Source organism: Odocoileus virginianus, chromosome 24 (assembly GCF_023699985.2).
Source record: "Odocoileus virginianus isolate 20LAN1187 ecotype Illinois chromosome 24, Ovbor_1.2, whole genome shotgun sequence".
NCBI lineage: Eukaryota > Metazoa > Chordata > Mammalia > Artiodactyla > Cervidae > Odocoileus > Odocoileus virginianus.
The window spans coordinates 24,524,253-24,538,849 of NC_069697.1; the positions used below are offsets into that span (position 1 = coordinate 24,524,253).

At 54.5% G+C, this 14,597-nt stretch overlaps 1 protein-coding gene across 1 annotated transcript; it reads left to right on the forward strand.

Moving 5' to 3' along the window:
* The first annotated feature begins 6,828 nt into the window (after positions 1–6,828).
* SP7 (Sp7 transcription factor) lies at positions 6,829–14,408 on the forward strand. Its single transcript, XM_020894993.2, has 2 exons — positions 6,829–6,909; positions 11,538–14,408. The coding sequence occupies exons 1-2, from the start codon at positions 6,889–6,891 to the stop codon at positions 12,810–12,812; spliced, it is 1,296 nt and encodes a 431-aa protein (XP_020750652.1). The 5' UTR covers positions 6,829–6,888; the 3' UTR covers positions 12,813–14,408.
* The last annotated feature ends 189 nt before the right edge of the window (positions 14,409–14,597 follow it).

Genomic DNA, 14,597 nt, shown 5'->3' on the forward strand with positions numbered 1-14,597 from the left:
CCCAACCTTACACCATAGTAAGTGGTTGATCTGCCCAGAACTACCTGGCTCTAAGTCCCTATTCAATTCTCTCCTATGCAGCCAGGGTCATCTTTCGAAAATACAAATATTCCCATATGTTGCCCTGAGCATCTGGCTCAGATCCCTTGCACAGTTGATGAGACCTTCTCCATCAGCCCCTAATCTTCATACTCTAGTTGCACTCAACTTTCAGCTCCTCAAAATGTCATTAATCCCTCAGACTTCTGGGCCTTTGCATACACTCTTCCCCTTACATATAACACTTTTCCTCTCTTCACCTGATTGACTCCTTTTCATCCTTCAGTTTCTTCTTTTATTTTTCTTTCTTCAGTTTCTTTACCTGTGCATCCCTGCTTCCAGGAAACCTTCCTTGATTCTCCCAACACTGGTTTAGATTCATTTTTTTTTGTTCTCTAATAACATCCAGTACTTACTCTCTTAAGATACTTCCCACTCTTTAGGTTGGTTGTAGGTTTGTGTGGCAAGAGACTGGGTCTGTCTTCTTTGTGATTGCAAGCCCAAGTCTAGTCCTGCTATGCCTGGCACAAAGTAGGTGTTTGCTGAGCATTTGTTGAATGAATGAATGTTCCTGGATCTAGTCTCCATTAAAAAAAACTGTTCTCCCAAGAAGAATTTAAGCAGGTCAGAGAAATCAGGGGGAGTGGGATGGAGTATGTCTAAGATTTTGAAGAACCATTGCCTTGAGTTGTTCAGCCTCATCACTAAGGATAGAAAATGTGATCAGAACTCTATAACCTCAAGTTCTCTTTGTTTAAAGACAGTAACATATGGGACTTCCCTGGTGGTCCAGTGGTTAAGACTCGGTGCTCCCAATTTAGGGGGCCTGGGTTCGATCCCTGGTCAGGGAACTAGATCCCACATGCCTCAACTATGATTTTGCATGCCACACTAAAGATATCTTGCATGCCACAACAGAGATCAAAGATTCCATGTGTACCAACCAAGGCCTGGCACAGTCAAATAAAGAAATATTTTTTTTAAAGACAGTAATATATTTTGTGTATCAGATCCCAGGGTATCATTCTTACACAGAAGCACTTGCTGGTGATAACCAGAGTCTTTTTAAATTTTTTAAAATATTTATTTGACTGCATCAGATCTTAGTTGAGGCCTGCGGAGTCTTTCATTGCAGCATGCAGGATCTTAATTTCATAACCAAGGGTCGAACTCATGTACCCTGCATTGGAAAGCAGATTCTTAACCACTGGACCACCAAGGAAGTCCCTGGCCAGTGTCTTAATATCACGCTGAGCCTTTCAAAATGCCTACCCAGCACAGGTTCCTTTCCTCCCGGATCACCAGGCCTCTCAGTGTTACCCTTCCTTCTTTGTCTCTTCTCATCCTTGCTCCTTTCTAGCCTTACCAGCATATTTCTTCTGATTCTTGATCTGCCTCCCCTGGAACTGCTGTATTATCTCCTATCCTGGGGCTCAAATGTCAGCTAAAGAGATTGAGGCTCAGAGTAGAGAGGAACCAGAGCCAGCAAGAGGAGTCCTGCCTTGTAACCCAGGCACTGGAATCCAGTGGAGAGGGAGGGAACTGAGATATCACAGATGTGTAAATATGTTTATGTGAACCTTAGGGTGGGGAGCTCCTTTTTCAAGCAACCTTCTATAGAGAGGTTGGGGCTTCCCAGGTGGCTCAGTGGCAAAGAATCCACCTGCCAATGGAGGAGCCCCAGGAGATGTGGGTTCAATCCCTGGGTTGGGAAGAGCCCCTGGAGGAGGGCGTGGCAACCCACTCTAGTATTCTTGCCTGGGAAATCCCATGGACAGAGGAGCCTGGCAGGCTGCATCCATGGGGTCACAAAGAGCCAGACACAACTGAGCGGCTGAGCACTCATGCATACACATACAGAGGCTGCTGGCTTCCTAAAAGTTTCCCTTCTTCCCTGTATCCTCAGCTTTGCCTCCCACAATGGGATTCTCTTGTCCAAGCTTCCTGAGCCTATGCTCAGAATGTCAAGGCATTGGGCAGTGTCCACATCCCAAGGTCATGAGTAGACTTCCCCCCACCCAAGGAGCACATTTCTCAGGTCATCAGCCCTGTTACTTTTGGAGGACCCTCTCAGATTAGCAGCTGTTCTTCAAGGTCTCTGATCTGTATCCCTACCATCTCGGTTCTTCCTCTTTCCCTTTGTCTTTCTGTTTTCCTGACTCTCGGTGCCTTCTTTCCTGTCCCCTGTCTTCTCTGTCACTAGTGTATCCACTGGAGACAAGGGTTGGGCCTGGGTGCATGGGGGTGGGTAGTGGCCAGACTAGGGGCCCGGGACGTGAGCGCAACTTTCCAAGCTTCTCTTCCAGGCCCCTGTGGTTGGGGAGCTCCAGAGAGGGAGAGATGAGTCAGCGGGCCACAGAGCAGGGGGGGGTCTGGGTGGGGGTGGGGATGCCGGGGTTCCCCAGGGCCAGGGAGTTTACTGGGACCATGTGGGTCTCTGACTTCTGGTGGATATGGAGGATAAAGGATCAGCAAGTCCCCAAAGTTACCCGCGAGTTTCCTACACTAGTAGGAATTGCAGGCAATAATTTGTAGGACTGACAGTGCCTGCCACATCATCCTTATGTCCAGATTGTTATACGAAGAAGAGTTCCTAAATCCTCTAGATTTCTAGAGCTGTAAGGTTGTGATGATAGACCTGTGTGTGTATATATATGTGATATTTGCCACATATGTAAAAGTGTGTATTGAGAGTCTGTGTGAGTCTCTGTAGGTGACTGGGTCTATAGGCATGTATAGGTGCTAGCGTGTGCATTTTTGTGATTGGAGGTTAGGGTCAGTGTCTTGGTGTGAGCATCATCTGTACAATGTATGTATATATATCAGTGTGTGTCAGTGTGGATGCCTGCAGACTGTATGTATGTTCATAATTCATCACGTGTGCAAGAGCATATCTGAAAGTGATACAGACTCATTATGTTTTTATCAGAGAACGTATTGATCTGTATCTCAGGACTCTGTTCGCTGTTTGCTGGTGACTCTCTCTAGGGTAGCCAAACCCATGACAACAGCAAAAAAAGAGTTAGGAGTCCCTTTGGATTGGGGCTCTCAGAGGAAGCCCAGGGTGGGCAGAAGGTAGCGGGGTGGAGGAAGGACTTCCCTGAGGAGCAGGGAGATAGAAGTCTCCCACTCTCCCAAGGGTCCACTCACCCCACCCCCACCGACCTTTCCAAAAACGAGCTAAAGAAAACTGAGGCAGGTTCCAGATTCAACCCCCTCTAACCTAGAAATCCCACCCTGCTTCTTCTAGGGAAGGGAGGCAGGGAGGGAAGGGAGCGTCCCTGTGGTTCAGCTCGGTCCTGGGGTTGAAAGATCAGAAAGGCACCATCCCACCCCTTCCTTCAGGGGCGTCCATCTCTGGAGCTCAGTGTCTGGGTGGCCATGGGCGGAGGCTGAGGGGCCCCCAGGGTGGTGGGGGGTGGTGGATAGAAACCAGATGCCTAGGGGGTTTATACTGGAAGGACCAGAGCCGCAGCCTCTACCCGCCCCTGCCACATGGCGCCTCTGCCTGGGCTGCCCCACCCCCTGGGAGGCCGGGCTGAGGGAGGCCTGAGAGAGTGGAGGCAGGTCGTTGGTCAGGGCTCCCAGTTGCTGACCCCAGCCCCTGGGGGCGCTGGGCAGGGCGTGCGTGTCTGGGCCCAGGAATAGCAGGGTCTGGACTGCAGGACTGTCTTAAAAAGGGTGTGGAAGAAGTCAGAGCCCAGGGTCCTGGGGAAGGGAGCTGGGAGCTTCAGGCAGCCCCTCTGCCCTGGTTTCAGCACAGACGTTTGGGAGGGGGCTGTGTGTCCAGGCATTATCCTACTGGGGTTGACATGTCAGGGGCCCTGGCTCACATCTTCCGGGGACCCTGCTCCTTGCTCTTCCCTAGCACTCCTGCTCCTCCCCCAGTAGGATTAGGGATCCAGATCCCCAAAGGAAGTGAAGAACGCTGACCATACCTGTCTCCCCTTACCCTCCTCAACCCCACACCTCCTCTCCTCCTGCTTCCTTTTCCTTTTCAGTTGCTTCCTTTCCTCCCCAATCTAGTTGGAGCTCCAACCCCTCACTCACCTACCCTCTCTTCTCTGGAGTCTAGACTTTTCTCCTTTGCCTCAATTGCCTGCCTGGTCTAAAAGCGGGATGGCTTTCTGCTGGTGATGCAGTAACTTGCCCAAAGCTTTCCCTTTTCCTCACCAACTTCCAAGCTGGGTTTGGGGAAGGGGGCCCAGAAATCCATCTGGCACCTCAGGCTCAGAAACCCCCCCCCACCAGGGGGAGACTTCGAGGTCATGGGACACCCCACCACGGGCACTTCCTCTTGGGCAGACGGGTGGGGTGGCCAGTGTAATCATCGGACACAATTATGGACTATTTATACTTCATCCCCGCCCCCCACCTGCCTGGCCGCTTTAACCCTCTGCCTCCGCTGGACCTGGCCAGGCCTCTTGCAGTTCTCCCTGTCCTGTTCTTCCGAAGCCATTGTCTCCTCATCTTTGTTTCTCTGGGCCTATTTCTTTTCCTTTTTACTGTTCTGTGTTGTTGTTGTTGTTGTTTTAAGCCACATTCTGGTCTTGTGTTTTCCTCTCTTCTCTCCCTATTATTTCCCTAGTTTCTCTTCTGATTTTATTAGATTGTTTCATTTGCTCTGTCTGCCTCTCAGTCTTTCTGTGTTTCTTCTTTTGTCTTCTTTTCCTTTGTCTGCTAGTCACCTTGCTTCTCTAACCCTCTCCTCAAAAGTTGGGTCTACAGGGTTCTGTTGGAGAAGTCAAATCCTGGGACTGGAAACCCTAACTCCCCCACCGTCCTTCCCTAAACATTGACCCTACCTGCTGGTTAAACTGCAGGTAACTCTCCCAGGACTTCCAGCTGCTCCTGCCCCTCCCCAACTTTGCCTTGAGAAGCTGAGCTGGGAGAGTATGGGGAGCCTGGAGGTGGGCACCCAGGAAGAGCAAGCGAGGGGACTGACTGGGGAATAAGGAGAGTGGGGAAGGACCAGGCTCCATTCCTCTGATGGGCAGGGCTGGCCCGGGGAGAGGGGTGTGTTGGGGAATAACTTGCAAAACAACCTCGGCTGGCTGGGCCCCTCACTGGGAGAGATGCTGGTTCTTCCACTTGGCTGCCCAGTCCTCTCTCTCCCATAAACTTACCTCAGGGTCCAAGTTTCAATTCATAGACTTTTTTGCATTCCCCTCTTCCAACTGGTTGACTTTCTTTTCTTCCCCATTTTGATGAGAAGTCAAAGTTGGGAAGTCCTGCCTAAGCTCTAACTTCAATTCTTCCTGCTTCAGGGGGAATCGATGCATGACAGTAAGAAAGGGAACCAGGCACCCACTCCCAGGAGAGCATGAGCGCTCATGAGAACTACTCATCAAAGGTTGGAGATTGGATGTGTGTGTGGCCAAGAAGGGCCTAGGGCTGATAACTGGCAAGGAATGATGGTGTCTGGGGTCTGTCTTTGGGGGAAAGGGAATTGATCCAAAGAGGCCAGGCTCAGGCATGGATGAGCTGACCCAGTGACTTCCTACCTCCTACCCTCACTCCTGCCTGCCTTAAATTTTCTCAGATATGCAAGATCTAGCTTCTGCCCCACAAAGGGAGGTAGGCCTAGGTGTCACTTCTCAAGACTGAAACTGAGATACTGGGAGGAAGACTAGGGAGCCCCAAGCCTGTGCCAAGCCCTCCCCACCCTGTCCCTCCCTCCAGGTCCTGCTCTGGAACCTCCCTCCGTGACCCTCAAATACTTGGGCAGCAGAAAGCCTCAACCCCAGAGCACACCCTCCCTCCTGACTTTCACAACACACAGTCTCTCGAGGTGGGTGACTGGGGAAGCAGGCATCTCTGTGGTCAGCTCGGACGTGTGTGGGGGGCGTGCGCGCCTCCAGCCATGTCACTGTGATCATCTGTGTGTGAGTTTGTCTCTGTTCATTCATGACAGTGGCCGTGCCCTGGTGGGGAGCCCGGCGTGCGTGGACGTGCACATGTATTATCGTCCTGTGTTTGTCCATGAGTGTGGATGTCAGTGTGTTCCAGTCTCTCTGTGTGAGTGTCGTCCCCAATCCCCCATCCCCCCCCCTGGATCTCTAATTAGTGGTTTGGGGTTTGTTCCTTTTCCCTCCTGTTCCTTCCCTCAGCGGCAGCAGCGGCGGCGGCAGGAGCAGCAGCAAGAGCAGCAGCAGGAGCAGCCGCCGCCGCCACCCGCGGACCCGCAGCCAGGACTCCGGAGTCAGAGTAGGATTCTAGGATCAGAGCCTGAGTGGGAACAGGAGTGCAGCTGGCCTAGGAGAGGAGCGGAGCCCTCCCCGGACCCTCAGGCAACCCTTGCCAGCACTCCCAGTGCCAGATCTCCAGAGAGGAGAGACTCAAGACACCCAGCCCCTTACCCCCAGGTACAGGACCCTCGGGAGCTCTGTCTGGGAGGGATTCCCACAGCCGCCTATGGGATGGCTGGGGGCAGGGTGTGGGGCACCTGGGCCCACCCTGCATCTGCCCAGACCCTCAGCAACCCCCGGCATGCCCTGACAACTTGCCCTGTCCCTACCCCCTCCTGCTTCCCTGGGAGCCCCGTTTCTCCTCTCCCGCCCAGATCCCTTCTTTGGGGGAGCTCAGCAAATGGAGCAGGAAATTTGGACCCTCTGCCTCCCTCTCTCGCCCTGCTCATTGGATCCGGAGCCTTCTCCGCTGGGAAAGCTGTAATTAGAGGGTGGATCCCTACAGACAGAGAGCAGCCCCCCCACCCCCACCCCCTAGTCCCTTCTAACTTTAGATCTCTTCTCTCCCATTCTCCCATTCTCCCTCCCTCTCCCTCTCCCTCTCTCCGGCTCAGCTCTCTCCATCTGCCTGGCTCCCTGGGACCCGTTCCCCAGCCTCAGGATGGCGTCCTCCCTGCTTGAGGTAACTGCCCCCTCCTTCCCCCAGGACACCAGCCTCGATCTGAATGGTCCTAATCCCTGTCCACTCCCACCTTCTAACTCACACAGACAGTTGCTGTGGTGCTTGTCACTTCCAGGGGTCAGAGGAGGGGTGAGGGGCAGGGGGCAGGAGAAAGGGGAGGAGAGAGAGCAGGGCAAAGGGTCACGGAGCAGTCAGAGGAGGACAGAGGGGATTAGGCTAGAAGAAGGCATGGACCCCTAAGGTCAGCCAAGCACACCAACTCAGGAGAGGACGAGGGATGGAGAGAGGAAGGGGAGGGGAGTGAAGAGAGAGGAGAGATAAACTGGTAGGTCACAGGGGGAGAGAAATAGGCCAGAGGACTGCCTGAGTGGGCACTGGGTAACAGTGAGTACATGGTTCTTTGGGGGTCCTGGCTCTCGGGACTCACCCTAAGCGGTGTCTCATCTGGTTTGTAGGTGGGGAGGGGGCTGGGCTTCTGGGCTGGTAGCAGAGGAGGTGGGCAATGAGAGAAGGGAGAAGGCAGTCCATGCATGTGGGGGGGCTGACCAGAGGAACTGGGCCCAGGTCTGAGAGGCAACCAAGGAGGAGGGCCAGGGTCTGAGGCCGCCTGCCCGGCTCACAAATATTTAGCTTTCAGCCAAAGACAAACTCAGCTCTATTTTGGGAGTGGGAGGCTCCAGGGCGGACCGGGCCACTTCCCCTCCAGGCTGGGACCCCAGCATCCCTTGCCTCTGGCACTGAGGTTGGAGGGAACTAGGGTACCATGGGGGTCAGGGCTTGGGGGCTTAAGAAACTGCTGACTCTGCCAGGGCTTCTGGAGGGACTCATGGCACATCGTAGTTGGAAAGGCGGTCTCACAGTCACTCAGAGACTGTCTGAATGTCCTGAGTTCTCCATGTCTCTGTTACCACCTCTGCTTTCTGGCTCCCTCCATAGGAATTTGGGACCAGAGAGCCCTCCCCAAAGATCAACTCCCATCAGTGGCCTTGACCACTGATTCTTGGGCCCCTCTGAAGGCCCCATGTCTGCTCCCAGTACACTAGCTCAGGTCCAAGCTGACTCATTCAGCCCTGCAGGAGAGGTGTGTGTGAGATGGACCAGGAATCTCTTAACACCTGTGTTCACTGGCCTGCATGTACGTGTCAGAATGTACAGTAGCACACCTGCACGTGTGGCTGGCTTTGTGGGAGCACAGGTGTGCGTGCAAGCTGGGTCACCCGAGTATCTGTTAGTCCAAGTGGGGGATGGTGTGTGTAAGACTGGCGGATAGTGAACCTGTGGCTGAGTTTGAGGGAATGGCATGTGAGACAGTGGGGCAGACACCATGACCTACTTGGGGGTCCTCAAGGGCTGTGTCTACCCTCTGCTGCAAGGAGGCAGATTTCTCACCCCACCATCTCCCAGAGAGACTCTCGACTGAGCCATCACTGAAACGTTGTGCTTGGTCTTGAGGGGACTAAGGTGCATGGAAATCCTGGGTCCACCCAAGGCAGGGGCCGTGTCAATGGGCATGGGCTTCATGCCAGAGTTGCCAGCGTGGCACTGGTGCCTGCGGGAGTGGCTGGGCCAGAGGTCTGCTGGAAAGACATGGGGTAGCAATTGGCAAGAGGAGCATGTCCTGGAAACTGGGCTTTCTTGTCCCTCACTCCCTGTAAGCTGGAGATGCCCCTAACACCAAGGCTTCCAGCCTCTGTCTCTTTCACCTATTTTGAGGGGCACCTGGGCCCTCAAGCTTTTTCTTACACCCCCATCAGGAAGTCCTCTTGGACAGTGGGAAGAACTTGGGGGTTCAGAGAGAGAAGCTTGACAGGAGGCTCACCTGGGCTGAGTGAGATTCAGAGGATCAGGGAGGAAGGAGAAATGGGGATGGGGGCTAGTGGGGATGGAGACTTGGAAGCTGGAAGAACTAAACAATTTGGGAGGAGGCTGAAAGTGGACAACTGGAAACTGGAACCTCAGTTGGCCAGTCAGCACTCAGATGTCCAAGTGAGCCTTCCAGTGCCAGGTCAGGGGAAAGAGGGCGGGGTCCCCTCCCTATGTGAGAATGAGAGTTGGGACAGCTCCTTATCTTGATCCTTCTCCAGAGATTTCCCCCTTCAGTACTTAAAGCCTGTTTTGGTGTGGTTGTTGCTGTTTTCAATGGATGTGGGTGGAAGTAGGAGGAAAAACAACTTGAAGGTGGGCTCCAACCCCTGGCTCCCCCATATGGGGACACAGACACACACATATTTAGAATCCTTAACCAGGATCCTCTCCCTAGTTCTTGGGAGAGCCCAAGCAGCAGGACAAGGAAACTGAGGCTGCGATGAACCTTAGCCAAGTGCCCGGCTCTTGGCCTCCAGAACCTTCTGAGCGGTCTGGTGCCCAGCTCCCCCTTCTCTGCCCCTCTGGGCCCTGGGGCCCTGTGTTCCCCAGGGCGGGGGTCTCCTGTTGGCCTGGGGCTGCTTGCCTTCTCTCACCCCTCCTTCCCGCCCCATGGCTGGGTGGGGTCCCTGGGCTTGGCTGAGGCCCCTGTGGCCACAGTGTGAGGGCCGGGCGGGGGGGACGGCGTCGGCGTTTTTAAAAATAAACCGACCGCAGGGAAACCAACGGAGCCGGGCCAGGCAGGCAGAGGGGGAGGGGGTGGTCAGGGGGGAGAAGGAGGGAGGAGTGGCCTGGTCTGGGGGTTTTCTGGAGCCCAGCACCATGGGGATTTTCTCTTAGGTAGGAAATCTGCCTTCCTCCCCCACCTCCCCCTTTTCTTTCTTCCCCTCCTTTCTTTTCTCTGCTTTCCTGTGCCTTCCTTGCCCAGTCTCTTTCCATCACCTCTCTTTCTTTGTTTATTCTGCTTTCCTCTCTCTCCCTCCTTTTGTCGCTTTTTCCTTCTCTTCTCTTTTGCGTCCCTGCCCATTTCTGCCCCTGTGGGCCAGCTCCCGATGTTTTCACTCCCCTCCCCACCCCCAGGGGCTTTGAGGTCAGGTTCTCACCCTACAGGCTCCTCTGCTCTGGTTCTGTGGGTCTCTGCCCCTCTCCTTTGCACAATACGTTTCGACCTTTCCTTTCCACTAGGATTTGCCTCCTGCCCCAGCAGCTGCCCTCCATTACCCACTCTCCGCTTGGGAGGCGAGAGGCTCCAGGAACACCCTGGCTGGGAAGGATGCAGGGCTTCTGCCATGGCCAGATTTGAGGATGCTTTTGATGGTTCAAATTTGGGAGTCATTGGTGTCATCAGGACCTCAGAAAGAGGTCATTGGGCAGGGAGAACAGCAGGCTTCCATTTGGGAGCAGTGCAAGGCTAGCCATTGCACACATAGCCCTCAGTGCAAGCCTTTAAACCTCAGATCTACCTTTAGGATTGGTGTCACAGGCACATACTGTGCGCTAGGAGCTAGCAGGCTGGCCTGGGAACCCTGGATTCTTGGGTTCTTTTTCAGTTTTACTGGGAAGGTACCAGGTACATTTTTGCTGTTGTTGTTGAGGGCCCCTGTCAAGGGGCTATACAGGGTCAGCTTCTGACTTGTTTTTGGTGGGATTCTCAGTAGTGGATGCCTATGCATGCCAGCCAGAGATCCAGGAGGGCGTCATTTCCTTCTGGGATGTCCCAGAGCTAACTCGAGGAGGAGTACCATGAGCTCCTGAGGGATGGTGGTCTCAGGGGGGCTTGGTCTGGTAGCAGCAGCACAGTGGGCATGAAGGGCATTCAGCATTCCTAAAAGACCCCTGTGGCCTGCGTCTACACACATTTCCCCTCATTCACTGTGCTGGAGGGGTCTCTATGTGTTAGGGGACACTGAGGCATAGAGGGAGGGGTGTGGCTGTGAGCCACTATCATAGCCAATCCAATTCCCTGCCCTGGAGGGGTGTGAGGATTTCAGCTCTCCAAGCCCTCCCAAAGGGGTACCAGCTGGCTCCACAAAGCAGGAGGTGCCTAATGCCCGCTTGAAAGACATTCTTGCCTCAGCCACAGCCCTGGCTTGGCGGCAACCCTGTTCCCTCTCAATGTCCCAGTGTCTCCGCCGTCGCTTCCTCTTGCTCCCTGGCCCAGGGTCCCTGCCAAGAGAAAGAGATTCCTTACCAGGGACATGAGGACACTGCTTTAGGGTGACTAGGCCACTGCCTTAGTCAGGAGATGAAGCAGAGACAGGAAGTGAATAAGGGGTCAAGCTGGGAAAACCTGGAACAGGGGCAACTACGGTCCCCTAAGACTTTGCTTCTCTCCACGCTCTTTCAGCCTCATCTTTCCTCTCCAAGCCCCCCTACCATGGCCTCTGCTCCCAACCACTTCCAGGGGTCAGGGTCCCTAATACTCACTGCATCCAGGTGCTGCCTTGATCCCCGGCTCTTCTCATAGCTATTTAAGAAGCATCTCCTGTTCCTCAGAGGCCCTTGCACACCCCCAGCATCACAGGGGGTGATGCTTCCTGCCTGCTAGGTTGGGTGTTAGTGGCCCTGTCTTGGTCCTCTGCTCTTTTTCTAGACTATCTGAGCTCTTCCCTTCGTCCCAGTCCTCACTGCCCACCCCTCTCCCTGACCTTCCTCTTCATCTCTTCCTCACCCCTTTGTTCTTCTGTTCTCCAGGTCTCCAGGGTGTGCAGTCCTTCTGCACATCTCCTTCTCTCCCCCTAAGCAATGCTTCTGTTTCCCCACAGGAGGAAGCTCACTATGGCTCCAGCCCCCTGGCCATGCTGACAGCGGCGTGCAGTAAATTTGGCAGCTCCAGCCCTCTGCGGGACTCCACGACACTGGGCAAAGCAGGCACAAAGAAACCATACTCTGTGACCAGTGACCTTTCAGCCTCCAAAACCATGGGGGATGCTTACCCAGCCCCCTTCTCAAGCACCAATGGGCTCCTCTCCCCCCCAGGCAGCCCTCCAGCGCCCACCTCGGGCTATGCCAATGACTACCCTCCCTTTTCCCATTCGTTCCCAGGGCCCACAGGCACCCAGGACCCTGGGCTCCTAGTGCCCAAGGGGCACAGCTCTTCTGACTGCCTGCCCAGCGTCTACACCTCTCTGGACATGGCACACCCCTATGGCTCCTGGTACAAGGCAGGCATCCATGCAGGCATCTCACCGGGCCCAGGCAATGCTCCTACCCCTTGGTGGGACATGCATCCTGGGGGCAACTGGCTCGGTGGCGGGCAGGGCCAGGGTGATGGGCTGCAAGGGACACTGCCTGCAGGCCCTGCTCAGCCTCCACTGAACGCCCAGCTGCCCACCTACCCGTCCGACTTTGCCCCCCTTAATCCAGCCCCCTATCCAGCTCCCCACCTCCTGCAGCCAGGGCCCCAGCATGTCTTGCCCCAGGATGTCTATAAACCTAAGGCGGTGGGCAACAGTGGGCAGCTGGAGGGGAGCGGCGGAGCCAAACCCCCCCGGGGTGCAGGCACAGGGGGCAGTGCTGGCTACGGGGGCAGTGGGGCAGGGCGCTCCTCCTGCGACTGCCCCAACTGCCAGGAGCTGGAGCGCCTAGGCGCCGCCGCGGCCGGGCTGCGGAAGAAGCCGATCCACAGTTGCCACATCCCGGGCTGTGGCAAGGTGTACGGTAAGGCCTCTCATCTGAAGGCCCACTTGCGCTGGCACACGGGCGAGAGGCCTTTCGTCTGCAACTGGCTCTTCTGTGGCAAGAGGTTCACCCGTTCGGACGAGCTGGAGCGCCACGTGCGCACTCACACCCGGGAGAAGAAGTTCACCTGCCTACTCTGCTCCAAGCGCTTTACCCGAAGCGACCACCTGAGCAAACATCAACGCACCCATGGCGAGCCAGGTCCGGGACCCCCAGCCAGCGGCCCCAAGGAGCTGGGGGAGGGCCGCAGCGCCGGTGAAGAGGAGGCCAGTCAGACGCCCAGACCTTCTGCCTCACCTGCACCCCCAGAAAAAGCCCCTGAAGGCAGCCCGGAGCAGAGCAACCTGCTGGAGATCTGAGCCGGGTGGAGGTCTCCAGCCCACCGGAGGCTGCCTTTCCAGCCTCTCTTGGCTCTGTGGACCACTGCTTGCCCCTCACCCCCTTTGCCCCATGCATGTTGCCCTTTGCAACTCTATCCATCTCCCCGTCTTCCCACCCATTCTGGGCCTGGGTATCGCCCTGCATGCCTCCTCAGCTTACTTCCTCCCCTTGCCATGAGACCCTTCTGCAAACTCTCATCTCAGGCCGTCACCTGGTGCCTGATCTCTGCACTCAGGGCTTCAGAAGCTCTTTCCTCACCACTGCTCAGTTTCTCTCTCTGCTCTTACCTCACCAACTCACTTCCCCTCCATCTGGGCTCCCAACACTTCATTTCTCCATCTCACTAACTCCTTTATGTGCATCTTTTCTGCCTCCCAAGCTTATTTACCACTATTCCTTAGCTTTCAGGCTCCAGTCTTCTCAACTTTGTAGTTCACTGCCTTCTATGCTCCAGAGCGTTTTTTTAACAAACACAGTCATGATGATGATAATGATAATTTATTGCCCCCTGGTGGCCTCTTCATTAGGGACCAGAGTTGGGGGATTGGGGTAAGTGACCTGGCAGGGAGCAGGGTGCCAAGAGGGGGCAGACTGGTGGGGATCTGATCCCAAAGATGGGGTGACCCCAGGGTCAGGGAGGCTGCCCCCAGGCATGTATATTTAACCCCTATGTTCCAAGAGAAATGAATAGTAATAATAATAATTCTATTTATCTAAGTTATGATGACAGGTCAGGTAGAGTGAGCTGGGGAGGGAATGGGGTCCATTTCTGCTATGGAAATTTTAGACAAATGCATCTCTGTCTAGAAAAAGTGATAGTGAAGATCTTGTTAATAGAACTTCTATCAGCAGGGTCTCAGTTAATGGTGTTTCTCTTAACGGAATCTCTGCTAATAGAATGAATTAGCTAGATCTCTGTTAATGAGTTGATGGGGTATCTCACAACTAGGGATCCCTAATATTTCCAGCCCTGGCCAGAAGCTGTGAAAACCCAAGCCCTATGGAGGGGAGAACTGGAATGTACTCCAGATTCCTTGACCCCAGAGCAGGTTCTTCCACTGCCCCTCCTGACACCGTGACCCCATTAGGCTAATCCCTTGTTGCCATCTTTAACAGAGCTTGCAGCTGCCATCTTTGATATGCTCTTTGGGGAAGCCCATCTAACCCAAGGAGGACATTAGTTTGGAGGTGTCTCTCCTGGAGAAAAGGCGGGGAAGGCTTCCTCTGGGATCAGATCAAGAAAACCGAGTATTTGTTGAGTGCCTACTTGTGCAAGGCACTGTGATAGGCTGGTGCCCAGAAGTCATGAGAAAGAAGAATTTATAGACCTAGGAGGACAGAGGTCCCCAAGCTGACTTGGGGTTGCATCCACAGGCCGGCAACCTGGGACTTCCGATGCTCCCAACTCCACCTCCAGTGACTTTTAAAGCCGCTTCGTGCCTTTGAATGCCTTTCCTGTGACTTTGGATCCTCCTTTTCTATTTCTTGCTCCCTCAAGGCCCCAAGTTACAGGGTTAAAGCCGCCGGAGCTTGGGGAGAGGGTAATATTGTGGAAGGGAAGGGATCAAGCCCTCATGGAGTCTTTTTTTTTTTTTTTAATTTAATAAATAAAAGTTTGATTTTAAATTTTGTCATGCTGAGAAAAGAGGAAAAGGAGGGGAGAAAGGTGAGCCACAAGATTTCTCCTTGGCAACCCGGGGAGTCACCAGGGGCATCGTGTCGTGCCTGTTTGCACGTTACGCCCGGGACTTCGGCTGTCCGGC